We start from the raw sequence: 27070 nt of genomic DNA, 5'->3' as shown, positions 1-27070 counted from the left end.
AGCAGCAGGACCAGATCCATAGAAGCATTCAGGTTGGAAAGAACCTCCAAGGTTCCCAGGCCCACCCCATCCCTACCATGCCCACTGCTCATGTCCCCATGTGCCACATCTCTATGGTTTTTGAACACCTCCAGGGATGGTGATCCCACCACCCTCCCCAGACAGCCTGCACCACTGCCTCACCACTCTTCCCAATAATAAGTCTCCCCTAATAACCAGCCTGAACCTCCCCAGTGCAATTTGAGGCCATCGCCTCACATCCTAAACCCCTCCTTCTTGCAGTCAATGTCTGCTTTAGTTTTCATAGGAAAAGGTTAACCAAATAATTTCATGTAAATCTCCCACAGCTTAGGGGTATTTACTTAATTTGCAGAGTCTTTCTGCTGGAGTTGTGCCACCAGCTTCAGTCAGGGCTGGGCAGAGCACCATGAGAGATTTCCTTAAGCTGGATGGGGTGCCAGCTGTTAGAAAGACTGAGGAAACCAGTGTTCACATTCTGCTGTTCTGGGAAAGCCCACAATAGGTTAATAATGAGACTTCGCCGATTCATACACAGCTCTTTATTTTCATCTCAAGGCTTATAAAAACTGGAACTCAAAACCAAAACTCTTTAAAACTTTACATATGTACAGCATGAGAAATAAATAATGTTTAAAGTCATACAAAAACCAGAATATACAAACAGAGCTTTTAAACCACTCCATGTATGGCAGGATAACAAGTCTCGGCTACTTACCAAAGGCTTCAATCATTAAAGCCTTTGCACAAAACCATGAAATTAAAAAAAAAAAAAAAGATCCCCACATGTGCTTTGGTCGGATTGAAGCTCTACACAAACTCAGAACCTCAAACGATGCACTCCATCTTCAGAACTCAGTGCACCACATGGCAGCACCACTTTCTGAGGTTGTCTTACTGCATGCCAAAAGTTCAGAGTTGTTACACTAAGTATCCTCCCAAAACTTAGAAAACTAACAAGTTTTACCTCTGATACAACCCATTCTGCTGCAGCCAGTGGGACCAGCTGTGGAGTGTCAAGCTCAGAGCAAAGCCACATTCATCTGGCACCAGGAATGCAAGCAAGGTGTGGTGGCAATGAAGATGGGCTGTTGGCTCAGTTTAATGCTTTACATGGAAATAAGATCTTAATTATGCACTGGTACTACAGCAGCGTTGGAGCAGAGGCAGACATTCTCAGTAGTTACAAGGACAAGTGCAAAGCTCTCCTGGAACAGTCCAGCTCCATTACCTTCCTCCTGTGCTGGGCAGCTGCCATTTGCCTCTCGCAAAGATTAATTAACATGGACTGGTGAGCAAGGAGCAAGGACTGAGGAAAAGAGGACTGAGGAGAAAGGAGCAGCTGCCACTTTTTGCATTATGCCATAGGGACAGGGAGGACAGAGAGCTGCTTGGCACACAGTGATGCACAGATCTCAGCACAGAGCAGTTTTAAGGCAAGCAGAGAACAACCTGAACATAAGTGGCATGGTGCTTATCCCCACTCCTCCCCATACAACCCCACACAGAGTGTGTGCTGGTCTCACCTTCTCCAGCCCATAGTGCTCCTACAGCAGATGCCAACTGGTTCCTGGCATCACTGTATCCAGCAGTTCATATGGTTCTCTTCTCAGCTCCACTGGTGGCAGACCAGGACATCATTGCTGAGGTCTGGAGCTCCAGAGGTCTCGTCTGTAGTCATGGTTAATGGGAGCAGGAAAGTCAGGGCAAGGCAAAATGCATCCCCCAGGCTGCCAGGGGAAAGAGTTGTAGTTATTCTGGTTCCAGGACCACAGTCCATCACCTGCTCCCTAGTTTCTTGCATCTGATCCAAAGTATTTTGTCCTGCAAAGATATTTGCTTTAAGTGCTACCAAGCATCTTCCCACTGTCATGGTCTTCCTGCATCCAGCTTGCTCCATTGTGAGTTCCAGGGAAATCTTCAGAGTGTGTTTGAGACAGATCTGGGAAGAGCAGCGAGGAAAAAGTACCCCATTAAATGCAGAGGTTAAAAGGAATATCAAAGAATTCCTAAGACAACGGGAAGTAGGTCACAAAGTACAGATTGGTATTTTCATAGAATCATTAAGGTCAAACTATCAACCCACCACCACCATGCCCTGTCCATCACCATTCTGTCCAAAAAAAGAAGAAAAAAAAAAGGAAAAAACTCAACTACCTTCCCAGCAGCCATTCAGTGGGAACCTGAAGCAGACATTACACACAATGAACAGGCTGCAAAGAAATTGCAGGTCTTGTCTTTAAGCTCTGCCTGTTAAGATTCACTTGATAATGTTTACAGACTGAACTTCCAAGCAGGGAGCAGTCATCTCCCAGTGACTTGGCAGGAATGGAGAGCTGAAGAGCAAGCAGTTGCTCAGTTTCTGGAAGGAAAGATCATTTCCTGGAAACCATCGTGCTCTGGAGATCAGAGCTGCTCCTCTGCCTCATGCAAAAGCTGTTCTCTACCAGCAAAAGCAGGAAGACATCTGTCAGCACTTCTTTTATGGGTTTATTGAGAAGCACATCAAAACAGCCTTGTTGCAGGAGCATTTACTTGATCATGTGGCAGACGTCACATTTGCACAGGGGTTTCATTCACTGAATTGTTTGCTACTGTATGTAGCAGCCTGCTAGCTTCTGCCAGACCTGGGCCAGTACCAGCAAGCATTTATCAGCTGATTTCAACCAGGAAGGTTGTGCAAAGGGCTCTGCTAGCCCTAAGAAACACTTGGTCTCCAGATGAGAAATAACAAAGGATTAAGTTTACAAAATGAAATTTGTGAGGTTGGGCTTCGTCTTCAGGAAGCTGTCATTTGGTTAAATGAATGGGGATTGATTCAAAGCATGGTTCAAGGCAGCCTGAAGCAATTGGGCTGTCATTGCTGGGACCAGCCTTGCCAGCAGTCATGCTCTAAGGACAGATCCTGGTGTGCTGGACATCTCCAGGGATCAAGGCAGGACAGGCATACTCTGCAATGGGTGAGCTGCCACTGCTGAACCAGTGGAGATAGATGGAGATGAATCATAGAATCTATAGAGTTGGAAGGCACCTCTGAAGGTTATGCAGTCTAACTCCCCTGCAATGCACAGGGACCTACCACAGGCAGGTCAGGATGCCCAGGGCCTGATCCAGCCTCACTTTGAAAGTCTCCAGAGATGGGACATCAACCACAACTCTAGGTTCCCATGCCTCAACAGAAGTGGTGGGAGTCAGTGCTGTAACAGCATGGCAGTCCTCAGCTGTGCCTCACTCATGCACTAAGCCAAATTTAACCAAGACATTTCTCTGCAGCTCAGGCTGATTTTTTAGGTAATGTTCTCCACCTCCAGCATTCCTCTGCTTTATAGGGCAGCAGTCTTTAATAGGACCATCTAATCAGCTTTCCACTACTGTGAGGATCCTGGACTCATTCCCAAGTGCCCACACGCAGCACACAGGATTCTGACCAGCTGACTTCCTTACCTTCTTTTCCATTCATCTTTGCACTTCACAAACCAGAGCTCTTTGCCAGGAAATATGCTGGTCAGCTGGAAGTCTTCCACACAGAAAGCAAACCTGGAAGGAAGAACTGAAGTCAATGAAAGCTCTTGCTGTCTAAAGTTTAACAAACAAGATGTAATATGGATTAGAACTCATTCTAGGACATGCTGTTTGGTTTGATATCCTCTGCGGAGCATCTTGGTACATCATTACTTTGCCAAGTGGCTGATGCAATACTTTCTATCCTATTGTAAAATTGCACTTGTAAATCTTTTTCTCTACCTCCCTTTTATTTCACAGGTTCCAGAAAGCAGGATGCAGATGGCAAGAGAAGCTTATTTAAAGCTGATCAATGTGAGAAAACTGTCAGCATCAACTGCTTTTGACAGATCTGGGTTATCTTCAGAGCAAGAAGACAGGATTTGGGTGTGCTATGCTTCCAATCTGGCATACATGTATTTGTACAGTTCCAGAGATCTCCTAAGGAGCAAAACAATGCTTAAGTTGGTGCTACCATGTTACTAGCTGCAGTCTTACACAAGCTTATGCCAGATCAGCACGTTATCATGTAATGAAGAGCCCTGCCTATGCTTAGGGTATGTGTTCTTGGCACTGTCAGTACTTTAATCCTTCAAGTATCATTTAAGCCACCTTAAAAGTAGGCTGATTCAGTCCTCAGGGGGAGGCAGGACTATTCCAGCATCTAAATAAAGCAAAAGAACCTCAGATCTGATCTGCAGTGACTGGTTCTGCTTCAGGCTTGGTTTGTAGCCTCATGCTGCAAGTAACCTCCTCCTACACCACGAAGATGCAGGAGGTGGTAACACTAAAAACGGGTACAATTTAGGCCACCAGCTGAATTCACACCCTTCCCCCTTTCCTTGCTGGATTCTGAATATTGCTCCGTTTGGCCGAGTCAGCTCAGGTGCTGTCCAACACCACCATTACCTCTGCTGCGTCTCGCCAGATTTCACACGTATCCGTCGGATGTGCAGCTCCTGAGAGGAGGACTTGGCAGGCCGGTACCAGTAGCTCCTTAGCTCCTTCCACAGATCGTACCACGACTGAGTTGCTCCCTCCCAGGTGAGCTTTATTTTTAGAAGATCACCCATGTCCTCTTCAGTATAGACCAGGAAGGTGTTGGTAGCATTAAGGCCAATTTGCTCAAGCCTGGAAGACAAGCAAAGACTCAGTGTTTCCTCATGGAAGCCTGCCAGATGCTCACTCATTTAAACAGAGCCTCTGCAGCTCAGCAAGTGCTCGACATTGAGTTGCTACCGGTTAATTACTGATTGTACTCAAGAAAGTGTTCAATCAACTCATCATGGATTTGGCTCAGCCACCTTTCCATGGCTTAAGGGTGAACGTCACGCCTTGTCTCCTGGAGAGGCTAAAGGAGGTCAACACCACATCCAGAGATACAAGGGCCTGCAGGCTGCCCAGTGGAATAAAGCGAAAACTGAGCATTCAGTGATGAGCCACAAAGACCAACACGTAGAGAACTGGGCACAAATCACTTTCTAAGCAATTTGATGTAATTAAGTTACTGGATGAAATATTGAATAGTGATCAAGTAGGTCTGCTAGACTCAGTTGTGCTGCCAGTGTTACCAGAGGAAAAAGAATAATGCCACCTGGCCTAGTCCCAGTCACCTTGCTGTCTAGGTGAGTACAGCAGGCAGCTTACTTACAGTTCTAAAGAGAGGGGCTCAGATTCTCCGTTGGTGCCATGGAGAGTGACAGAGAAGGTGGGGTCAATCTCCCCCAGGCTCTTGTAGCTGAAGACATGCATCTTCATCTGATAGTGGTAGACTGGAGAGAAACAAAGAGAGCATATATTAACAGCAAAAAAACCCCAAACAAACCAACTTGCACTGTGGCTTGGGTTGGAAGGGACCTTGAAGATCATAGAACTGTAGAACCATAGAATGGTTGGGTTGAAAGGAACCTTAAAGCCCATCTAGTCCCAACTCGTGCTATGGGCTGCCTGTCCTATGGCCTTGGGCACCTCCAGGGATGCAGCACCCACACTTCTTACTGCTGCCCTGCATGGAGGTGACGCTTCTCACCTACCTCTAGGATCTTCCCCACTACTGAATTTAAGGGACTCCTCAGACCCACTCCTAGAAATCAGCCCACGTTCTTTTAAGAAGCATACCTTTGAACGGCATGTCAGCTCTGGTTTTTAGGTACATCTTGCTGTTCCTTTTGTGCCGTGTCCTCCTGGCGTTGTAGCCGATGCCGCTGCAGCGGTTCTTGCGGCAGCTCAGGCAGATGCCCTTCTTGAAGCGACTGGAATCAGTACATTGAAACGCGAAGCTTTGTTTATCCTGGTTCACGAGGGAGTCCACAAACAGGTGCACAGACCGCTCGTGTTCACACTTAACAACTTCACCAATTGCTAGAGGAGCAGAGTTGCAAGGGATACATTTGGTTTGAGTATTTGTCACCCCAGTACGTGTTAAGACAGCGAGCAGCAGCGTTTTGCAGCCCAGCATGGGGCAGGATGGCCAAAAATTGGTGGTTTTTTTTCTCAAACAGAAGCAATTCAAGAGGTTAGTGCAAAACATTTAGAGAGGATGAGTCAGGTGTTGCCTCCCTTTATGAAGGAGATCAAAAGACAGCCTTAGGTTATGATCAGCTGTTAGAGAGACAACATGCTACTTCAGATCTACAAGCAGGTCTAGCTCCTAGCAATTAACTCCAAGAGCACAGATACAGTTCAGAAAGAAAAAATGGTTTTCTCTGCTCTTGTATCTCAACCCAAGGAGCATATCCTGATCAGCAGCAATAGAAGTTGTGAACTTACTGCCATAGGCGATGGCTCCCAGGACATCGCTCAGTCCGCAGCCAGGCTGGAAGTCCCCTCCATTGGGGTAGATATCAACATGGCCCACAGGCATCTGGATCCCAATGCTGACACCCAGCGTTTCCCTCGTATAGGTGTGAAGGACATCCACAAAGGCAGCATCATCAGGGGAAAGGCGCCTGCTAGGGTCCACTCCTTCAAACATGGGGCCAGCAGGGTCCAAGCCTGGGTTGGAGACAGCACAAAGGACTAGGTAAGGAGCCCTCCTAATCCAGGTGCTACACAGTCCCTGCTTCACTGCAAGTGTTGACCCTTCAGAGCTCTTCCACATGATCTCACTACGTTGTTCCATTAGTGAGACCATGGAGATGAGCCCCAAAGGGACAACACTTGCTCACTCACAACCAGAAGTTGTGCATCTGAGCCATTCCCCAACTTTGGCAGTTTTACCAGTACAGATATTTATTGCCAGGCTCTGAGGAATTCTCACTGTCACATTTAAACATTTAAAGCTTTCCCTTCTACCATGTCATAGGTTCTCCCCTGCAGAAATCAGCTCCTCTCCAGAAGTACTCTATGCTCTCAGAAGGAAGGGCTGCTGGTTTTGACCTAACATCCCGTGGGACAAACTGCACCCAAGAGTTATGTGAGTTCTGATTACAGAAACAGTGCCACTCAGAGGCTTAGGATTCGGACAGTAAGGGCATGAGCTGGACTTCTGCTGAACTCGCATGCAATTTCAAATACATTCAAGATCAGGTCCTCAGATTTTTCATTGATTCTCCAGCTCTTATCTGCAGTTCAAAGTAAAAATGCTCTCTCACTGGAAGAGACACTGCTGCCCCATGTAGGGAACTTGTCATTTCTGACTCAGCAAGCCCAAAGCATTCCAGCAGCAGAGGGAATGAGGCTCTATGGGGAAGCTCACTATTGTAGAGTGAATTGTAAGAGACTGCTTCAGGAGGCACTCACCTGTGATTCTGCCTATTTTCCCATGGACATGGTTACCAGCAAAGCCAGCAACATGGGCACCCAGGCTGTACCCGATCAGATGGACATTCTCCAACTTAAAGAGAGGGATTTCCTGTAAGGGGAAGAACAGAACACTTAATAATTTGCCCCTGTGTTTCAGGATATGTGGCTTTGCCTCCATCTGCAGGACTACAAAGTCCAGTTCTAAGAGCAGAGAAGAAGGAGGGAGCAGACAAGCATGCTTAGTGCTTTCTTTCACTAAGATAAGCACCAGCTGAATGGGGTGGGTGATGCTTGTGGCTTGTCCTCATTACTGCACACAGCTTTCACCCACATAGGATGCTCTGTATTGAACTATCTGAAGCACCCTTGCATGGAGAGCTGGCAGCAGACCTCCATCTGGATTTTGCTCAGAACTCACTAGTGCAAGCAACCTGCAAGATGGAGCAGCATCTCCCATGTAAGCAAAGCATGGTGCAAAGGAGCACAGTCCTTCAGCTGTGAACCCTTGCTCCACCTGGCCTTGGGGTTGGGGTTACATCAGTGTCTTCCCCACTTGCTGGCAAACACACAACATGACAGTAGAGCATATTACCTGCAACCAGTTGAGCAGCCTCGCTATGCTCTTCCCAACAACCTGTGTGTTGTTCACTGCATCGGTGTAGAGTTGGTGGGCAAGAGAAAGCCAATCCACCACCACCACATTGGCATCCTTCTCCCTCTCCTGCAGGGCTGAGACCAAGCTGCCCAGCCAGGTCTCAAACATGCCACTCATCTGGAAGGAGATTTGAACATTAGCTTCTGGAGCACCCCAATCACACACTCACACTTTGACAACAAATGCATGCTCCTGTGCAAACCCCAAGCTAATGGTGTAAGAAAAACAGGTTTTGGCACTTGGGCTGCAATGAGCTGCCACGCCTGTAAAGACAGGAAGGAGAGGCACCAGCTCCCTGCATCTTATCGCTCTTTCCTCAAGAGCCTCTGCAATTCTGATGGATTGTAAAATTATTCTCTAGCAAACTGCAGTGTCATGGCAAAACTGGTTAAGGGACATGAAATGGAGAAGCAGCTTGATGAAGTCTGCCTGCCTTCTATCCTTGGAAAGCCAGGAGCATATGGCACAACTGTGGATAAGAAGTAAGAACACAGAATGGCTTAGGTTGGAAGGGTCATAGAAGATCTGAGGACCACAGAATCATTAAGGTTGAAAAAGACCTCCAAGATCTCCAACCCAGTCCTGCCATGCCCACTGAACATGTCCCCAAGTGCCACATCTCCACAGTTCTTGGACCCTTCCAGTCATGAACCCGCTGGGGTTGGAAAGGTCCTCGAAGATCACAGAAGCTTGGAATGTGTTTGCTTGGAATGGTCCATACACCCTGCTTCAGCCCTGTGCCATGGAAAGTCCACACGTCCATCAAGTATCACTTTTACAATGGGCATTTAGTCACCCTTCAAGGAACAAACCTCAGGTTCTGCTGCCTGTGCTCGCCTTGCAGAGGCACGGCGTGATGCAGAACAGGTGCAATTGTTAAGTTCGGCGACTGCGGTATTCTTAAGTTCGGTGAAGCTGCACCATTGCAGCGCTCCACACAGACTGCAGCGCTCAGCAGCTGCCCCAAACCTCCCGATCACAGCCCCTGCTGCGCTCCGATACCCCCCGCTCACCGTCCACCCGTGGATGATGAGGAAGGTCCTGGCCGTCGCGTTGAAGCCACACTCCTCCAGGCTCCGCTCGCTGCCCAGTTCCAGCGCGCAGCCCTCATCCTCGGCGTCGGCCGAGCGCCGGAGCCCGAACTTCACCCGCAGCCGCGGGGTAGGGGGCGCGCTGGGGGCACCTGCAAGCACGGAGCGGCGGCTCAGCGGGATGGTACAGCGCACGGGAACTTCCCGCCGTACCCCCAACCCGTACCTACCTGTGGTCCCCGCGGCGAGGCAGGCGCCCAGCCCCGCGCACAGCAGTACCAGCACCAGCACCGCCCGGCTCATGGCGCTTCGCGGGCGCATCGCCGCCGCCGCTTTAAGACCCCGCGCGGGGCGGAGCTCATGGCCCGATGGGGCGGGGCTTGAGCTAAGCGCGCCGCTCATTGGGCACGCCCTCCTTGGCGTCACGGGCGGAGCCAATAGAGTGCGGAGGGGAGAGGCGGGGCCAGGCGCTGGGCGGGGCTTGCGCGAAGCGGCGTGGGGAGCGTGCACGTGGGTAATGCGGCGGGTGGGCGAGCGGGGCTGCGCTGCGGGTCCATCACCGGCACTGGGGGTGGGCAGCAAAGGGCAGCACCGCTACATGTGTATTACCTATGTTGTTACCGACGTTTCAATCCGTAGGGATCCATAGGGCTCATTATTGATCTGTCTCTCGGCCATACTCCGGTGCACGTGGCTTTGCTGGTCCCTTCTTCTTCCCATTTCTTCTGTTACTCCTCTGTGTCGCAGCAGAAAGCGAGGAGTGTGTGGTGCTGCAGGAAAATGACGGTGGGGAAGGTTTTCCAAGGAGAAATGGGGTAACAGTGCTCTGAGGACGGGAGCACTTTAGCCCTCTCTGGTAGATACTGAAGCAGAGAAACATGGTGATCGAGCTGTAGGTGTTCCCTCTCATTGCAGGGAGTCCAATCACATGGCCTTTAAAGGTCTCTTCCAACTTAGACCATTCCATGATTCTGTAACCTGGCTTCTGTGAGTCTGCTCGATGGGGGAGAGCTCGTTTGCTCAGAGGTAAAGTTCATTGCTTTAGGTGAGATACTCAGCATCAAGGAGTGATTATCGTTCATCTGTAAATTCTTAGTTCCACATAAGAGTGTCTTACACAACTCTTCCTGTCTGGTTATCTGATTCCATTCCTTTCCCCGGTGAAAGGGAGTGGGATTTGCAGAGAGAAGAATTGCTCCAATTATTTTTTCAAGTTATAAAACAGTTTTTCTTTTCAATTATAAACCACGGCTCAGGCAGTAGGATGTAATGAGATTGGTGTTAGCTTCCCTCTTGGCACCTTTCCTTGTCCCTTTCTCTGATGCCTGGGCTGCAGAACAACCTGACCTGTGACCTGGCAGCAAGGACCTATGCCATGGATGGTAACACCTGAAGGCCCTGGGGAGGTGATATCCCAGGGTCACCCCTGTATCCCACCTATATCCCTATATCCTATCCTATTCCTACATCCACACTGCCCCCATATACTTTCCTGCCCCTTTATGTGATACAGTTTCTGCTGTGGGTGTTTCTGCTCTGTGAGCATCACAGCAGGGTGCAAGCAGCCTTGTGCTTTTGTTTCACAGCCATTCCTTTCCCCTTTCCTCTCTCAAGCCTTTCAAACACCCCATGAATGTACTTTAAAAGGTCTGGCGCTTCCCATCCCTCGTTAGGGACGAAGCTGATCTCCATCAGGTTATGAAATCAGCTCACATGTGGTGTTACTCACTGTCATTGAGCTCTTTTTGTCAGAGGAGCCCCCACTCCTACCCCTAAGCTGATTTCTTAGGGCCACATCATTCAAACCTCACAGCCCCGTGCAGTAAAAATCACTGGGGGAAAATCAATGGCAGCCAGCAAGCCACTATACTGCTTGACTATTAATGGTCCTGCTAGCTGCAAATTTACTTTACCACAAAGTCCCCAGCATGTAATCCTTCGATGAATGCCTTTGATTGTGAGGGAATATTTACAGCTGACCCTGCCAGCAGCCTGCAGACCTGCACGGGGCCTCCTGGCCCACAGTAAATCCGCTGGCATCTGTTGCTGGGTTCTTATCGAGCACATGCTCTGTGGCTGCAGTGTTTGGGCTGTAGCCCTGGCAGACACGGTGGGCCTTGAGGAGTAAATCCCCACATTCCTCCTTGATGCTAAGTCTTGCTCATGTTGTCAGCCAGTTGGGAATGGCTCGTACCTGCCTCCAGCCACCCCCAAAGCTGTGAGGGTCTTTGATCCCAGCCCTTCCCTATGGCACACCCCATTGATTCTAGTCACTTCTCCACAGCACGTTCCCATTTATCCCAGACCCTCCCCTATGGCACATCCCCATTGATCCCACTCCTTCCCCTTGGCACATTCCCATTGATTCTAGCCACTTCCCCATGACATGTCCTCACAAATCCCAGCCACTTCCCTATGGCACATCCCCATTCCTGCTGCTGGACAGCCCTTCCCCATGGCCAAACTTCTTGTAGTGCTTGCTGAGCAAGGATGAGTTGGAATTGGACAGGATGATCTTGGTGGTCTTTTCCAACCTTAGTTATCCTATCATTTAGGTTTTAGGAATTAGGTGGATTTTCTCTCTTCTCATGCCTTTCCCAAGCACTTATTTTCCATCCAAGCCATATGAATGCTAAGCGTGTTTGGGCTTGAGCTGGCTTTGGATCCACGCCCATTGGCAGTGCACTGGGGCTGTGTGTGGCCAAGGGAGATGTTTCCCCCTTTATGAGGTCTTCCTTTTGGCGGGGGGTTGGAGGAATAGCTCAGGGCATCCTGCAGAGCTGAGCACCCAATGCTGCACCTGCCTTAATGCTCCTACAGCCAGCAAAAGAGAGGTTCCCCAAGCTTCCCTGTGCCTACAAGAAAGAAAAGGGGCTAGTTAGTAAAACCAATTGGTTTCTTACTTTTGCAAAGCCCAGTAGCAACAGCTTTCATTCTCAGCATCAATACTGCTAAGTCACACCCCACCTTTACTGTTGCACATTCCCAATTTATTTATGCTGGAGTGACAACTTGTGCACATTATCCCTCTACCTGTTGTCCTGGCTGATGTTTGAGAGATTTTTTGACAGTGTTTTCTGTGATTCCTACTGGAAGGGAGTGGCTGGCATCGTAAATCACCAAAAAGGCTGCACACACGATCTCTTGTTTTGCAGAAGCAGTGTGACAATTTTGGGGCAGAGCAGCAAGCAGTACCACGATTAGGATATCTACCCCTTCATGCTGTGCTCTTCCCTTCTGAACCTTTTGCTGCCTAGATGATAGCAGCACTTAGCACTGCCTGAGATGGAAAAACCTTGAGCCACAGATACGCAGCGTCTCCTGCTTTCTTCTCATACCAATACTATTATTCACGTTGTTTTTCATCAGCTTGTGCATTTTGCCATAAGAACCCATCCTCAAGCCCAGTATTACTCATCAATGAAAAGTTAACAGCACCTACCCCATGCATTTGCAGCATGTGCAATAGGAATGCAGGGATGAGATGTCCCTGAATGCACTGCTCGCCACAGGGCTCTGCTTCCCCCTCCAGCCATTTACTCCTAATCGCCCAACTTCTCCCATTTATTATGTTTGTGGAGCATGTGGATCTTATTAGGAAGAATGAATGGCTCTGTAATTAATTAAGAAAAGCTCAGGGCACTCCATAGTGCTTTGTCTTGGTGCTCCTGACTGTGATGCACAGACGGTTCTGATACCCACCCCGGCCCAAGGCCAGCAGACAGACAAAGTCACAGGCAAAAAAGGGGCTGTGCCTCCAGCCCGGCGGAGTCACAGGGTGGTGGGACTGAGGTGTGCTACCCAGGCTGCCTGCCACTGCCATGCTCTGTGCTTCTGACCCATCATATGACCTTCCCGAGCAGCAGCATGTGATGAGGCCATGGAGAAAAACCCACTCGGAAAGGATGGAGAGGGGGAGGGTGGCTCAGCTGTGAGATTAGGGAGCATGGACAGATAGGGAAGGCTGTGAATGAGTGGGCTTAAGGCACAGGTAGTGGAAAAGGGGAGGGGGAAGCAGGGGCAGGAATTGAGGAGGGAGGAATGAGCTCAGAGGTGACATTTAGGATCAAAGTGGGGATAGCTGAGCATTGCAGGAAGGAAGACAGTGCTGTTGTCAGAGCAAAAAGTTGGGAAATCTGTGGCAATATGAATGAGAAAGAAGGAATGCAGAAATATACAACAGCATGATAACTGGGGATGTTGGAGGGGTTGCTGAGGACATTATCAGGGTTTGGGGAGAAGGGAACAGAGGTTTAAGGCAGCAGCTCTGAGCATGAATCTGCCTGCTGTCTGAAACTGTTGTGGAGGTAATATCTGTGCTCCCCTCTGAGGACTTGGATGGATCTCACCTTAGGTCAGAATGCAGAAGGTATTGGTGACAAGTATGGGTCCTGCCTAGGAGGTCAGCTCCTGCCCTGGTGCTGCCCGAAAAAAAAGACTCAGCTGTTATCCATCAGCTGGTCCAGAGGAGCTCTGAATGAAACAGAATGAGCAGATAACAGTGGAGAATATATTAGTTGGGAGAAACAACCAAAGAGTGGATAGAAGATGCAAGAGTGGATGGAGTTGGAGGCCACACAGCTTCAGAAGTGCTGAACAGGACTCAGAGATCACAGAAAGCTGAGGTTGGAAGTGGGCATGGCCCAGAGGAGTTCCCCTGCCCAAGCAGGGTCAGTAGAACTGATCATCCAGGACACAATCCAGTTGTTCTTTGGGTATCTGCAAGGATGGAGGCTCCTCAGCCTCTCCAGGCAATCTGTTCCAGTGTTCTACTCTCCCCACTGAAAAAAAATATGTATATATATTCTCTGATGTTTAAACAGAATTTTCCCTATTTTAATTTATGCCTTAACTTTGGGCACAGACTGTGGGCAATGTTGCTGATGCCAGGGATATTAAATTAAAGCCAGAAACAAGCAGTCACAGCCCCAGACAACATGCGTAAATGCTTTGCTGGCAGGGGATGCACTGAACAAACACCACCAGCAACAACGTTATTCCGTCACGTCGGAGTTTGCTTTCCTTGTGATTCCCCTCTCTGGGCTTGGAAAGGGTGGATGAACTCATTTCCCTGGGACAATATGCCAACAGTTGCTGAGCCTTACAGAGTCACTGATTGGTTTTGGCTACGCTACTGGCCCATCACCAGCAGCACAAGGACAGAGCCCACTGCATCACACTTCAGCAATAGTGACGGTGGAGACAAACACTCTGCTGTCATGACACCATGCTCCCTGAACTGTTTCCTCACCCCTGAACTGGGCACAGTGTATACATGGCAGAAATAAGCAGATGGTGCAGCTGAGCTGTCCTCGTAAAGAAGTGTCTGTTTAAGGAACTTTTGGCTTCCCATGGAATCATCTCTTCTTTGAAATCTTTGAAACTGGTATCCACAAACCAGATGGACACCATAACTGCTGCAGAACAAAGTCCTGCAAGGTGTTGTCTTGCTGATGGTGGTCAGGCTTACGCTGTGGAGATGCATTTTCCTTCATTTACAGGACCATAGCTCTTGCTCCTCAGTAAGCAAATGCTCTGGACATTTTTACTGATTCTGATAGTGATAGCAAAGGCAGAATGGTTTAAAAATCCAAGAGGGGAGATATAGGTTAGATGGGAAGAGGAAACTATTTACTCACGGGCTGGCCAGGAGGAAAAAGGTGCAGGCAGTTGAGAAAGACTAGAAAGTTTTCCATGTCTCCAGCTCCAGTATTCAGGCTGTTTTCAATTTTGTCTTCAGGTTTTTCTGCTTAACCATTCAGCGACCCATTTGTACATAATTTTGTGAATGACAGCTAACATCTCCACGTAACCCTTGGACTCCAAAAGCTGCAGCTGTAAAAGAAATGCCAAGAAAGCTACAAGTCTGAGGAATTAGCTTCCCTTCCTGTGCAAAGAACAGGTCAGAAAACCCTCTTACGGCACAGGGGCACATGGTGGGTTTTAGTGAGCTGGAGTTAAGCTCAACCAATCAGCCCCAATGGAGCTATCTGTCACAGGGCTGTTAGCACAGCCTCTCCTGCACTCTTTATTAATTTGATGTGTCCCTGTGGCTGAAGCAATCTGTTTTGCCATGTCTCTGGCTCCAACTCTGCCAGCCTTGGAGCTCACCTCTCCCTTTGGCCAGGAGGGATGTGGCTGTCATGGGAGGTGAGAGATTGTTGATTAGGATGACATTTGGCTTGGTAGTTCCTGTAGGCTGATAAGGTTGCTTGTTTATTCACAGCTAAATCCACAGTGGGACTTCTGTGATGTTACACTGTTGTACCCACGCGCTCTCTGCCGGTTGCTCCATGGCAGGTCAATGGGTGCCCCACAGGAGGTGTGAAGCCAATGCATCACATTGCTGAAGACCTGCAGCAGGACAGGAGGGAGCATTTGTTTCATGGAAGAGCCTCGTGGTTAGGACACGGCTTTGAATCCTCTCAAGGGGAGGGAACACAATGTGGGTCTCACATCCTGGAAGTGCTTCATGGCTGCTGTGCCATGGGTTAAGCTGCTGAGCTCTACTTCACTCTGCAGTCGCCCTTCCTGGTGGAATGCTTCCAAAGCACAAAGCAGAGGAACAGTTGGATCTGTGCACTGAACACCTCTTGAGCAAGGCTGAGTCCCCAGAGCTGGGTGGAATAGACAGGAGAGATGGCACCAGGGGAGTTTAAGGTTAAATCCTATGGGGTTCAGTTCCAGCTGCCCTCAATTCAGGAGTGTCAAGGAACATGATTTTGGACTTAAGTGCTTAATTTTTGCTCACTTTGATTACATCTGGTGACTTGGAAATATCACCATTCTTATTCCACACAAAACTGAATCAGCAAGAAAGCACTGGAACTAATCTCTGAGATTTTGTTTTATTTTTTCCATTTGTATTGCTCCTCAAAGTCATGGGACCCCAGGGAGGACACTTTCTCATGTCTGTTTATTTTTCTCCAGTAATGCACTGTGTAGGCATGTTGTTATGTGTATTTTGACACTGCAGATTCTCCTTCACATTACCACTGTGACTGTGTGCACTGAGGTGCTGAGCAGCTTCTGATCCCATGCATGATGATGGAAGTGCTAGTTGGTGAAAACAATTCCGCACCAAAAACAAGTGTGTTCTTGAGAGCATGGGCTATTAAATATTCCTCCCTCCTTCTCTCCCTCCTTCTCTCCCTCCTTCTCTCCCTCCTTCTCTCCCTCCTTCTCTCCCTCCTTCTCTCCCTCCTTCTCTCCCTCCTTCCTTCCTTCCTTCCTTCCTTCCTTCCTTCCTTCCTTCCTTCCTTCCTTCCTTCCTTCCTTCCTTCCTTCCTTCCTTCCTTCCTTCCTTCCTTCCTTCCTTCCTTCCTTCCTTCCTTCCTTCCTTCCTCCCTCCCTCCCTCCCTCCCTCCCTCCCTCCCTCCGTCCCTCCCTCCCTCCCTCCCTCCCTCCCTCCTTTCCTTCCTTCCTCCCTTCCTCCCTTCCTCCCTTCCTCCCTTCCTTCCTTCCTTCCTCCCTTCCTCCCTTCCTCCCTTCCTTCCTTCCCTCCTTCCCTCCTTCCCTCCTTCCCTCCTTCCTCCCTCCCTCACTCCCACCAAGAAGAACCTTGTATATAAAGCGAACAACTAATATTTGCATGTGTTCCAGCAGTGCTGTAAGTTTTCCCTTCTTGTAGGCTGGTGCTTGACAAGTTGCTTGGAGACATGCAGAAAGCTTCCCCTTTGACAGCAAAGGGAAAGGCACCTTTTAAGGCAGGTGAATGGAGAGCTGCAGTTACAATTACAGCTCCACAGTTTCCATCCATGTAAATATTTGTGATAGTTCAAATATTTTCCTCTTCCCATCTGGGTGAAATCCTAGCTTCAAAGCTTTGGGGTTTATTAGCACTAAACAAGAGATCCAGAAATAGCTCAGCAGTCATTTACATGGGCAGCAGTTCTTGCTCTGCTCTGCTTTCTCTAAATGCAGAGTTGGACCTTTCTCACACCACGAGGTGCCTGGACATAGACTAATGGCCATGCAGGTGTTTTCCTTTTTCCCACTCGAGCTTTGCTTGCTGGTTGTTCTGTCTTAACTGGGTACAACAGGACATATTTCACTTTTCTTGAAGAGCTGTTTAGCCAAATTTCCCAAGCAGTTCTGGTTTCAAAAGCACCTAAAATGACAAACATCTTTTCTGTTAACATTAATCTTTGACATACCTATTTTTAACACTGCTGCAGTTCTGAACACTGCTATCTTTTGTAAGAAAGACATGCAGAAGTATCTCCTGGATACTCTTTATCCTCATCCTGGATTGCCACCTAGCTGCAGCACTTGGACTTGCTGCTGGCTTCACGACTGCAAACAGCTTTGGCCTTGAGCTGATGTTTCACCGTGTCTTTCTTGGCTCCAACTTTCCTGCACAGAAAGGAATCTGCCATGGCTACTTCGTAATTTCTCCAATCACACATATCATAAAATATAGTGACACAAACAACCCACAAATCTCTTTAAGGTGATCAGAGGGCTGGAGCACCTCTCCTATGAGGAAAGGTTGAGGGAACTGGGCTTGTTTAGCTTGGAGAAGGGAAGGCTGCAGGGAGACCTCATTGTGGCCTTCCAGTACTTGAAGGGAGCATATAAACAGGAGGGGGAATGGCTGTTTATGAGGGTGGATAGTGATAGGATAAGGGGGAATGGTCTGAAACTGAGACATGGCAGGTTTAGGTTGGATATGAGGAGGAAGTTTTTCACACAGAGGGTGGTGAGGCACTGGAACAGGTTGCCCAAGGAGGCTGTGGATGCCCCATCCCTGCAGGCATTCAAGGCCAGGCTGGATGTGGCTCTGGGCAGCCTGGGCTGCTGGTTGTTGACCTGCACACAGCAGGGGGTTGGAACTGGATGACCACTGTGGGCCTTTGCAACCCAGGCCATTCTGGCTTGAATTCTGGGTTGATTCATCCCCATTGGACGGGGCCCTGGGCAGCCTGGGCTGGTATGAAATGTGGAGTTTGGTGGCCCTGCGTGTGGCAGGGGGTTGGAGATTCGTGATCCTTGAGGTCCCTTCCAACCCGGGCCGTTCCGTGATCCTGTGATTTTACCATCTCACAATCACACTTTGCATTTAGGAAGGGCATCTTTGGCAACAAAGCTTTCGTCGTTTTATTTTGACATCTCAGGCCGAGCTGTGGAGCACCAGGAAAGGACAGATCCTCTCCTAGTCGGACCTCCACCCCCAGCCCTAAAGCGCACAGCGCCCTCACACCCCCTATTCCCCCCTCACTCCCATCAGTGCCGCCCCCCTCCGAACTCTCGCGAGAGCTGAGGCACTTCCCGCTTTCTCCCGGTCCCGCCCTTCCTCTTCCGCCGCCGCTCCGAGGTGAGCAGCTGTGGCGGCTTGCGGGGCTGCTGCAATCCGGTCCCATCTCGCTCCATCCCGCCGCGGGGTGCTATGGAGGGGCGTGGAGGGATGCGGGGTTGTTCGGTGTTCTCGGTACTGGCGGGGTTGGCGATGGCGGAGGGGCCGAGGGGCGGTAGTGGGCCGCAGAGGGCCGCGGGGCGGCAGAGGGCCGCGGGGCCGCAGTGGGCCGCTGAGGGCCGTGGCTGCGGTGATGACTCTCTTAGGACACCTTTGAATTGAATTGTGAAAAGAAATGTGACCTCTGAGCAGCTCCTCGGGGTAGGGCACGGCGGTGAGGTGCGCAGTCTGCCTTCTGCTTGCCTTACGGTGTTTGTCGCCTTTTTTTTCTGCTGCAGCTGAGCTCCAAAGATGGTGCGCTACTCGCTGGATCCGGAGAACCCCACTAAGTGTGAGTGCTGCTCCGTGTGCATTCCCATAGGGCTGTAGTGGGGCATCCGTCTCATGCCTTTTGTCTTTTCTCTTTGCAGCATGCAAGTCCAGGGGCTCCAACCTGCGTGTGCACTTCAAGGTACGTGGTGTGGGTATGACACCAAATGCTCATTTTTGAAGGAAATCAGTTTTTTAGTGTGGTTGATGTAGGTTATGGCCTGCGTGACTCCGCATCATTGTAATGTTACGGAGGTGAAAAGAAGTTTAGTTGACTTTGCTTTCCTCTTTTTTAAAAATAGCACACTGAATGCAGAGCACCTAAAGCACTGATACCTTATCCCTGCTGTTTTTTCTTCTTTGCCTCTTTTCTCTTTTCCCCTTTTTAATTCCCTTATATAACTATTAGGTTTTCTAGCTTGTATTTGTAGCTTGTGCTCTTGTGAGAGCTTTCTGTGAGATTCCATATCAGACAGAATCATAGAATGGCCAGGGTTGGAAGGGACCTCAAGGATCATGAATCTCCAAGCCCCCTGCCACATGCAGGGCCACCAACCTCCACATTCAGTACTAGACCAGGCTGCCCAGGGCCCCATCCAACCTGGCCTTGAGCACCTCCAGGGGTGGATGGGGCATCCACAGCCTCTCTGGGCAGCTGTTCCAGCACCTCACCACTCTCATAGCAAAGAACTTCCCCCTGACATCCAACCTCAATCTCCCCTCCCCCAACTTAAAACCATTTCCCCTTGTCCTGCAGTTATCCACCCTTTCAAAGAGTTGATTCCCCTCCTGTCTGTAAGCTCCCTGTAGGTACTGAAAGGCCACAATGAGCTCACCTTCTTTTCTCCAGGCTGAACAAGCCCAGCTCCCTCAGCCTCATTACAGTTTAACATGCATTGATTACTCAGGCTCCTGTTTTTTGGAATAGTGGCCAAAGAGGGAGCTGTGATAAATATAAGTACTCATGTTTCTGATTGAGAAACTGTAGCCATGGGCTGAAAAACAAGGAAGGCATGATGGAGCTAGCTGTAAGCTCAGTAGTAGAGTTCAGACTAAGAATTGTAGATAGCAAAGGATAGTATAGTTTTCCTTTTTTTTTTTTTTGTTTGTGGACTTGTTTTGTTTTGTGTATTTCTTTTGGACTGAATTTATGGCAGAAATGAAACTGTCAAAGGGAAAGATGGTTGCTCCAAGAAAGAGGAACAAGGGACAAGTGGTTTTAAATCACAGAATCTTAGAATGGTTTGAGTTGGAAGGGACCTTAAAGGCCACGTGATCAAACAGGGGCACCTGCAACAGCGGTGCACCCACCACCTCTGGGCAGCCTATGTTGGTGCTTCACTGCCTTTACTGCAAAGAGCTTTTTTCTTATATCCAGTCTCACTACTCTGTTTTAGTATGAAACCATTTTCCCTTGTCCTGTCACAACTCCTGTTGTAATTTGGGAAGGAGCATTAAAAGGAGCTATCACTGTGCATTTTAGAACACTCGTGAGACTGCCCAGGCCATCAAGGGCATGCACATCCGCAAGGCCACCAAGTACCTGAAGGATGTGACCCTGAAGAAGCAGTGTGTTCCCTTCCGTCGTTACAACGGAGGAGTTGGTCGATGTGCCCAGGTGAGGATGGAGATAGGAAAATGTGGTACGGGTGCTTTGGGTACACTTCTTACAGTAGAGATAAAAGGTGACATTCAGACTGCATGGAGAGGATCAGTCGTTGGTGATAATCTATGAAAGTGTGAGTCGGAGAACTGTTGATTGAGATTGCTGTGATGACTTTCTTAGGACACCTTTGGATTCAACGTGAAAAGAAACTTGTATTCTGAGCAATCTTATTAAAAGGGCATGTAACAGGAAGTTATTGGCATGGATGGGTCAGCTACTGGAACCAAACCAGAACTCTTTTTCTCATAGGCCAAGCAGTGGGGCTGGACACAGGGACGCTGGCCCAAGAAGAGCGCGGAGTTCCTGCTGCACATGCTCAAAAACGCAGAGAGCAATGCCGAACTCAAGGTAGGCTGGGTAGTGTTACTAACTGAAATCTGTTCTTGTGAAACTGTTCTGCTGAGCTCAGTGGCTCAAACAAAAAAGCGAGGATCTGCTCTGTAGTTGAAAGCATGACAAAGAAGATTTTGTTTACTGTTTGTTTGAATTGTGCTGTGTTAAATTACAGTGAGTGATACTTTTTCAGGTAGTTCGTGGAGAGTTATCTGATGCATGCTTCTTCTAAGAATTTCATCTCTTAAAATCCACAGAAAACAAGACCTGTAGACTCAGGGTCAGCTTTGCTATTTGTCTTTGCTATGTGTTCAACACTTTATTTGGCAGCTTTGATGGCAGTGATGACTATCTTAGGACACCTTTGGAATAACCATGAAATAACAACTTTTTTTCTGAGCCATCAGCATGAGGTAGCTTCATTGTGACGTGTAGAAGGGTATTGTTTTTCTGATCTTGGTTTGTCCCTGCTACGTAAAATACTCAAACTGAAATCCATATAATGTGCTGCAGGGGGGCAGCATTCTTGTTTGTATGCTGCAGAGATTATTGCAGGGAGAAGTAAGGCACAGTGTTTAATTTTTCCCCCCAGGGTCTCGATGTGGATTCTCTGGTGATTGAGCACATCCAGGTGAACAAGGCTCCCAAAATGCGCCGGCGCACCTACAGAGCTCATGGGAGGATCAACCCCTACATGAGCTCCCCCTGCCACATCGAGATGATCCTCACTGAAAAGGAGCAAATCGTCCCCAAACCAGAAGAAGAAGTTGCTCAAAAGAAAAAGGTAAAAAGATGTCATGTACTCAATGTCTTCTCATTTCTTAATGTCTCTAGGAAACTGTGTTCAGGCAGAAAGGTTGCTGTGATGACTTATCTTAGGACACCTTTGGAATACTCATGAAAAAAAAAATGTTATTTCTGAGCAACCTCGATGTTAATTTAAAGACAGCAGTGATAACTTAGAAACACTTGGTGTGCATATTGCCGAGAACTTATTGCTGCTGCTTTCTGAAGGAGTTAGAGCATTCACAGCGTGTGCATGTAAACATGGATGCAGAGAAGGAGGGTTCGAGGGTGAGCACTGAGTTTTGAAGGCCAATGTGTAAAGGTACACCTTAACACTGTTTCCTTCTGTGTTTTTCAGATATCCCAGAAGAAGCTGAAGAAGCAAAAACTGATGGCTCGGGAGTAAATCAGACACAGCATATGTACATAAATAAAGTTAAAAATTTAAAATGTCTTGCGTGGGCTTGTGCAATGTTTGAGGGATGTTCCGGCGTTCGGCGTGTCCTTCTGGGGCGGTTCCTCGCGGTGTCCCGCTGACAGCAGAGCAGTGGCGGCAGAAAGCGCCGAGCTGGCGTGGGGGAGCGTTCTACAGCCGCGAAGCAGGAAGTCCCGCCCCTGGCGGCGCTATTACCATACGTCACTTCCGTGGGCTGGGGTCACGTGACGCTCACTCCGCCTCCGATTGGGCGGAGCCATACGCGCATCCGCCGGAAGCAGGAGGGCGGACTACTTCCGGTGTGGCTGCAGCAGGGTGGCTGAGGTAAGCGCTGTGTCCCTTCGGGTTTTGCTGCCGGCCCGGCTCGAGCGGAGGTCCCTGCGGCTGCTCTCCCGCGGGTCCCTCGTCCTCCAGCCGAGTGAAATCCGTGCCGGAGGTGGGAGCTGTTTGTTTCAGCGCCTGCTGGAGCCGAGCTACCCTCGTTCGGGGGGCTCTCCGGCTGTTTTGTTCGTGCCCCGAGGGAAAACGCAGCCGGCGGCGGTTCAGCGATTTAGAGAAACCGGGCAGATTCTAGGCCTGAGGGCCGGTAGTCACACAGCGCAGAGCAGTGTTACACGTGCCAGTTCCTTCTGGAGCAGCTTATCCTTCTTGCGGGAGATAAACCTTTTTTATTTGCATGTTTCTTTTTTGTTTGTTTTGTTTTGTATCTATAAGAGAAGTTCAATAATAATGGAGTTAAAAGTGGGAAACAAAGACCGAATGCGTTTAAATGTGCCATGTCATGCTTGTTCTTTCTGCTCACTCGCATGTGGGCAGCTTGGAGACAAACAAAAGCATATTTGGCAGAGTAGTAAGCTTGCTATTACGATTTCACTGCCAGCCAGCCAACAAGGCATCATGAAAGCACAGAATAAACTTTGAAACAATATTCAAATATTTTAGGGCTGTTGTTTTAGTTTCTGTGGCTTCCTTCTGCATCTGACAGTGCTATCATTTGTCTGCATGCAAAGTGACAGCATAGACACTTGGTGTTGCCTCGGGAAGGCAGCCTGTTGTTTCTGTCATTCTTCAGCAGGTGGATAATTCCTCAGGGTTTCACAGAAGATTTGATATCCAGGAAGTCAGGCACTGAGTGCATGAGTCTATTCAGATGGCTTTGGTGGGTTGCCTCATGCTTATTTTTTCAGTGTAAGATTCCCATCTTAGTGCTTCAGAGGCAGTCAGCTCCTGTACTGTTAAACTGGAAGAGGGCAAAACTGTCATTGGAAGCTATCAACTGGAAGCTGATCTGCTATTTCACAGGGCCTGCCTCGGGCTACACTGGGATAATTTGAAAAGAGTAATGGATCTCCCACATGAGTGTATGCAGCTTCGTGGAAAAGATTTTGTGTGTTTTAATGCAAGAATTCAGGTGTTAGCATCCAAGAAAGAGAAATGTGAAGGGCAGAGATGTACTATGCAGCAGAGCATAGTGTAAGTGGTACCTCACCACCACAGAAAGGGACAGTTCTCATTCTACTTAAGCAGTGCCTCTCTCATTTGTACCTTTCTGCCCTTGCACTTTGCTTTTTGCTTTTCTGCTTTGTTCATTGCAGACTTTGGGCTGCTGTTTTTGAAAGTAACTCCCAAAATCACAGGTTTTGGGAGAAAAGGGATTCTTAATTTTCTAATAGTTTGGCAAATTGTATTGAATTGGTGTGAGATCATGTGAGTCCCAGTCCAGTGCAGGTGGAAGAAAGTAGCACATGTTCTCCTCAGATCCTGTTTTTTTGTTTTGTTTGATTTGAGCAAAAAGTTTGATTTTCTGAATGCATTTTTCTGACTTTGAGCTGTGGGGATGATGAATTAACAAACAAAGATTACTACCAAAATGTCAGGAGTGTTGCCCTTTTTGTTCCTGAGGATTTTGTAGCACAGGAACATGCAGCTGCTCTCAGCTTAGGGAATTACACTGTAGAACTTTAAAAATTTGGCTTTAAGAGATCTTTTTTCTTTAAACATTAACTGCAGTCCTTTCTTAAGATTTTGTGTTTTCTTAACTTGAGGCATACAAAAACTGTAAACGTTTTTGCTTTTCAGCTTTGTCACAGAAGGAGAGGAAGCCATGGTGTGCATCCCTTGTATTGTCATTCCGGTTCTTCTCTGGGTCTACAAGAAATTCCTTGAGCCCTACATCTATCCTGTTATTGCTCCTTTCATTAAGCGTGTGTGGTCCAAGAGAGCTGTGCAAGAAACAGCCACCAAACAAGGCCAAGGAGGGAGTGCTGGAAATCCACAGGCACCTTCAGCCTCACAGAGAGATAAGGGGGATGAACCTGGAACTTACAGGGTAAGATAATGCACTTACCTAGTGAGGGAATCTCTAGATAGAGCAGCAGTGGGCACCACAGAAGCTGGGTGTTTTCAGAGAAGCTTTTGTGGCTATTTACTTCTGAATGGGAGCTGTCAGTACTGAGCTGGTTGGAAATAGCTGTTTCTTCCAGACAGCTTCTGGGAGGTTTTAGAAGGACAGGAATTGCATCTGTGTTTTGAAAAAGCTTGAAGACAGTACTCAGGCTGTTCCTTTGGAAAAGCAGGAAGTGAAGTGATGAATAAATCATACCTGATGCATGAAACGGATTATAAAAAGTAACTATTCTGCTAGCTCTGCCATTAATAATGGGATAAAACGTTTCATGTGTTGAAACTGTGTATTTACTGTGTACCTCTTGTAGCAAAAATGAGAGCTTCTGAGAGCTTTGCCCTCATCCTCCACCCCAAACAGTCACGTGTAAATTTAAAGAAATTCCATCACTTTGGTTCTTAGGCAGATTCTGCATGAATCTCTACTGGCTGTGCTTACGAGAGTAATTTTCATCACCAAATATTACTGTCCTGGGTATAAAGATCGTTTTAGACATCTCATTTTAAAGGTGTTGTCTTTTATTTGCAGTTTGAAAGCAATGGGGTTGCAAATGGAATTTCTGCAAAGGGATCAACAGAGGTGTCTGACAAGAAAGCAGATTAGAGGAATTCATTCCTACGGATTTCATTCCCCTTGTGTCCAACATGAACTGGTGATTTGCTATTTCTCACACTGAGATTTTGTTCTTTGCACATTTCAGCTGAATAAAACCCCTTACCACTTACAGGAGAGGATCTCTTTTGCCGCTACAATGGCAGCTAGCAAATTTCTTATATGAAATGTTTGAAAACTGTATTAAGTTATTCTTTGTTTTTGTCGCCACATTGCATCTATAATCTATTTGAAATGATTAGAGATTAGATTAAATAGTTTGTGGATAAGTCTAGCTAAATGTGTTGCTGCTTAGTTTTGCTCGCTGTGAGTGCAAATTTCAGGCTTCCACTTGAAAACTGTAACCTTGGCCTAGTTAAAGAACTACTAATTTCATTGTGGCAATATAAATATTATGGTCAAAATTATGAAGAGTAGAGCCTGCCATGTGAAATTTGTGGATGAGCTAAAGGAGTAATGCTGTGTGCAAAGTTTACTTAGCTTACTAGAAATAGAAGGTCTTGATTGGATATTTTCAGTCATTTTTTCTTTAACTTTTTACCTTTCATTCCTGAAAAGGATCAGCAAAGACATGATGCAAGAGAATTGCTGCTTTATACTCTGTTGTAGTGATTTCAAATGATACATGTCTATCTTTCAGGAAAAAAAAAAAGACTAAAATCTCTTTCAATATGCTTGTGTAATTTGAATTGTAATAAAGCAGGACTTTATTTAACAATTAGTTGCTTCATACTGTTGTTTTTAGTCGTCTTTAGAATAATAAACAGTAACAGTATTCTTTAGAATAAGCAGTAACGAAATTTTTGAAAACCTGTAGATAGTCAGCAGACTGAGGATGGTCATAAAACTACTGACTGCAGGATAAAGAAAGTGATCTCAGCGTGTCCAGCTCTGCCTCCTCCTGGGAGGATGTGTTCTGGTTCTGAATTGCATCCCAAAATGATGCCTTTGTGCTTAATAGGAATAGAAGTTAGTTTCTGCTTTGTCCCCTCTGCCAAACCAGAAGACTATCTAAAAGACTAAAACAAAACGAAACAAAGAACAGCTCCAAACTAGCCATTTCAGCAAGTGGGATTGCTGCTTATCATTTTCTCAAAAGTCTTACAGTTGTACATTTTTTATAGAGAGATGTTTTGTGGATAGTGCCTTGCGAGTGTTATGATAGCAAGAGAAGCTGATGAATGTGTTCGTGTTAATCCAAGAATTATTGCACATAGAGGGGCAGTGCACTGGAGTGCTGAGAGGCATCCTGCTCCCCTTGAACTGTCACTGAGGTCCTGGCTCATTCTTGAGCTGTGATTTCTTCTGCCAGGGAAGTATCCAATCGGTGGCTGTCAGCTGCCTCTGCAGAGGTGTGTTGCTTCCTATTGCTGCTCAGATTTTGTCAGGGCATGTGTGAATCAGCCTGAAGTGCTCAAGCTGGATACTGGACCATTGTTGTTCTGTTATCTTTGTATTAAGTTCAATCATAGAAAATTCCTTTTAATCATGGAATTTAAGATGTAACACATAATGCTGCTTAATTTCTCTAAGTGAGCCACTCTGTTAGGAGGTGAATTTTGTATTACTTGATCAGCTTTTGCACTACCCTTGGAGCATAAGCCCTTACATCTTTCACAGGCACATCTTTCTCCCTGCAGTATCTTCTGCGATGGAAAAACTGGTTCTATTATTTTATGGCACAGTTCATGCTTTAAAAGATAATGCATTCCTGTAACCTCTCACAGACGTGCTGTGTAATACATTCACTTCTAACAGCCGTGAGTGTGACAAAAAATGCCAGAGCTGCGCTTAGGCTCCTCACATTTTGCAGGAAGGAGCTGTGAAATCTTGTTCCCTTGTTTGTTAGTGCTGTTTTGTTTTGTTTTGGGTTTGTTTGTTTGTTTGTTTTCCCCTACTGAAATGATACTTTGAGATGAAACATGAAATAGAATGGGGCTTCTAGCTCCATTTCTAGGTGTGTAGGCATCTACTGAAAGGGCCAACCAAAAAAAAAAAAAAAAACACCAAAAAACTGCAGAAAGCAAAATAGGCACTGAAAGCCCTGGAAGCCCTGGCAGAGACTTGTATTGCAAATCTGTTTCTATTCCTTTTCAAGATTAGGTTCGAGATCCTGCTGCATTGTGAATAAACAGCAAGAAGAGCAGAAATGACTTTAAA

The 27070-nt window shown here is 47.5% G+C and overlaps 3 protein-coding genes and 4 non-coding genes across 7 annotated transcripts; 6 read left to right on the top strand and 1 right to left on the bottom strand.

Annotated features, from left to right (window-relative positions):
- Positions 1-545: 545 nt before the first annotated feature.
- Positions 546-9307, bottom strand: LIPG (lipase G, endothelial type). Its single transcript, XM_031597111.2, has 10 exons — positions 9180-9307; positions 8932-9101; positions 7856-8035; positions 7261-7372; positions 6289-6513; positions 5638-5880; positions 5171-5291; positions 4429-4650; positions 3463-3555; positions 546-1960 (listed from the first exon to the last, which is right to left on the bottom strand). The coding sequence occupies exons 1-10, from the start codon at positions 9268-9270 to the stop codon at positions 1939-1941; spliced, it is 1479 nt and encodes a 492-aa protein (XP_031452971.2). The 5' UTR covers positions 9271-9307; the 3' UTR covers positions 546-1938.
- An 8911-nt stretch (positions 9308-18218) lies between these two features.
- On the top strand, positions 18219-21911 carry RPL17 (ribosomal protein L17). Its single transcript, XM_031597110.2, has 7 exons — positions 18219-18265; positions 18643-18695; positions 18775-18815; positions 20157-20291; positions 20589-20687; positions 21265-21456; positions 21817-21911. The coding sequence occupies exons 2-7, from the start codon at positions 18656-18658 to the stop codon at positions 21862-21864; spliced, it is 555 nt and encodes a 184-aa protein (XP_031452970.1). The 5' UTR covers positions 18219-18265; positions 18643-18655; the 3' UTR covers positions 21865-21911.
- Positions 18490-18557, top strand: LOC116231387 (small nucleolar RNA SNORD58). Its single transcript, XR_004167449.1, has one exon. It is a non-coding gene; the product is annotated as a small nucleolar RNA SNORD58 (small nucleolar RNA).
- On the top strand, positions 20439-20505 carry LOC116231385 (small nucleolar RNA SNORD58). Its single transcript, XR_004167447.2, has one exon. It is a non-coding gene; the product is annotated as a small nucleolar RNA SNORD58 (small nucleolar RNA).
- On the top strand, positions 21009-21076 carry LOC116231386 (small nucleolar RNA SNORD58). The gene has a single exon (XR_004167448.1). It is a non-coding gene; the product is annotated as a small nucleolar RNA SNORD58 (small nucleolar RNA).
- Positions 21530-21599, top strand: LOC116231388 (small nucleolar RNA SNORD58). The gene has a single exon (XR_004167450.2). It is a non-coding gene; the product is annotated as a small nucleolar RNA SNORD58 (small nucleolar RNA).
- Positions 21912-22082: 171 nt separating the features above from the next.
- On the top strand, positions 22083-25631 carry CZH18orf32 (chromosome Z C18orf32 homolog). The gene is made up of 3 exons (XM_090131570.1): positions 22083-22218; positions 23974-24223; positions 24827-25631. The coding sequence occupies exons 2-3, from the start codon at positions 23999-24001 to the stop codon at positions 24899-24901; spliced, it is 300 nt and encodes a 99-aa protein (XP_089987696.1). The 5' UTR covers positions 22083-22218; positions 23974-23998; the 3' UTR covers positions 24902-25631.
- The last annotated feature ends 1439 nt before the right edge of the window (positions 25632-27070 follow it).

This window comes from Phasianus colchicus, chromosome Z, assembly GCF_987193195.1.
Source record: "Phasianus colchicus chromosome Z, bPhaCol1.hap1.1, whole genome shotgun sequence".
Classification (NCBI taxonomy): domain Eukaryota; kingdom Metazoa; phylum Chordata; class Aves; order Galliformes; family Phasianidae; genus Phasianus; species Phasianus colchicus.
This window is presented reverse-complemented; position numbering and strand designations above follow the sequence as displayed.

What these genes read in the sequence shown, in the direction of transcription:
- LIPG (XM_031597111.2), bottom strand. Translation starts at nt 9,270, where the DNA reads ATGCGCCCGCGAAGCGCCATGAGCCGGGCGGTGCTGGTGCTGGTACTG. An exon ending in GAAAATAGGCAGAATCACAG is followed by an intron (nt 6,514 to 7,260) that starts GTGAGTGCCTCC and finishes TCTCCAACCCAG; the next exon opens with GCTTGGACCCTGCTGGCCCC. An exon ending in AAAGATGAATGGAAAAGAAG is followed by an intron (nt 1,961 to 3,462) that starts GTAAGGAAGTCA and finishes TGCTCTTCCCAG; the next exon opens with ATCTGTCTCAAACACACTCT.
- RPL17 (XM_031597110.2), top strand. Translation starts at nt 18,656, where the DNA reads ATGGTGCGCTACTCGCTGGATCCGGAGAACCCCACTAAGT. An exon ending in GAGTTGGTCGATGTGCCCAG is followed by an intron (nt 20,292 to 20,588) that starts GTGAGGATGGAG and finishes TTTTTCTCATAG; the next exon opens with GCCAAGCAGTGGGGCTGGAC. An exon ending in AGAGCAATGCCGAACTCAAG is followed by an intron (nt 20,688 to 21,264) that starts GTAGGCTGGGTA and finishes TTTTCCCCCCAG; the next exon opens with GGTCTCGATGTGGATTCTCT.
- CZH18orf32 (XM_090131570.1), top strand. Translation starts at nt 23,999, where the DNA reads ATGGTGTGCATCCCTTGTATTGTCATTCCGGTTCTTCTCTGGGTCTAC. An exon ending in ATGAACCTGGAACTTACAGG is followed by an intron (nt 24,224 to 24,826) that starts GTAAGATAATGC and finishes TTTTATTTGCAG; the next exon opens with TTTGAAAGCAATGGGGTTGC.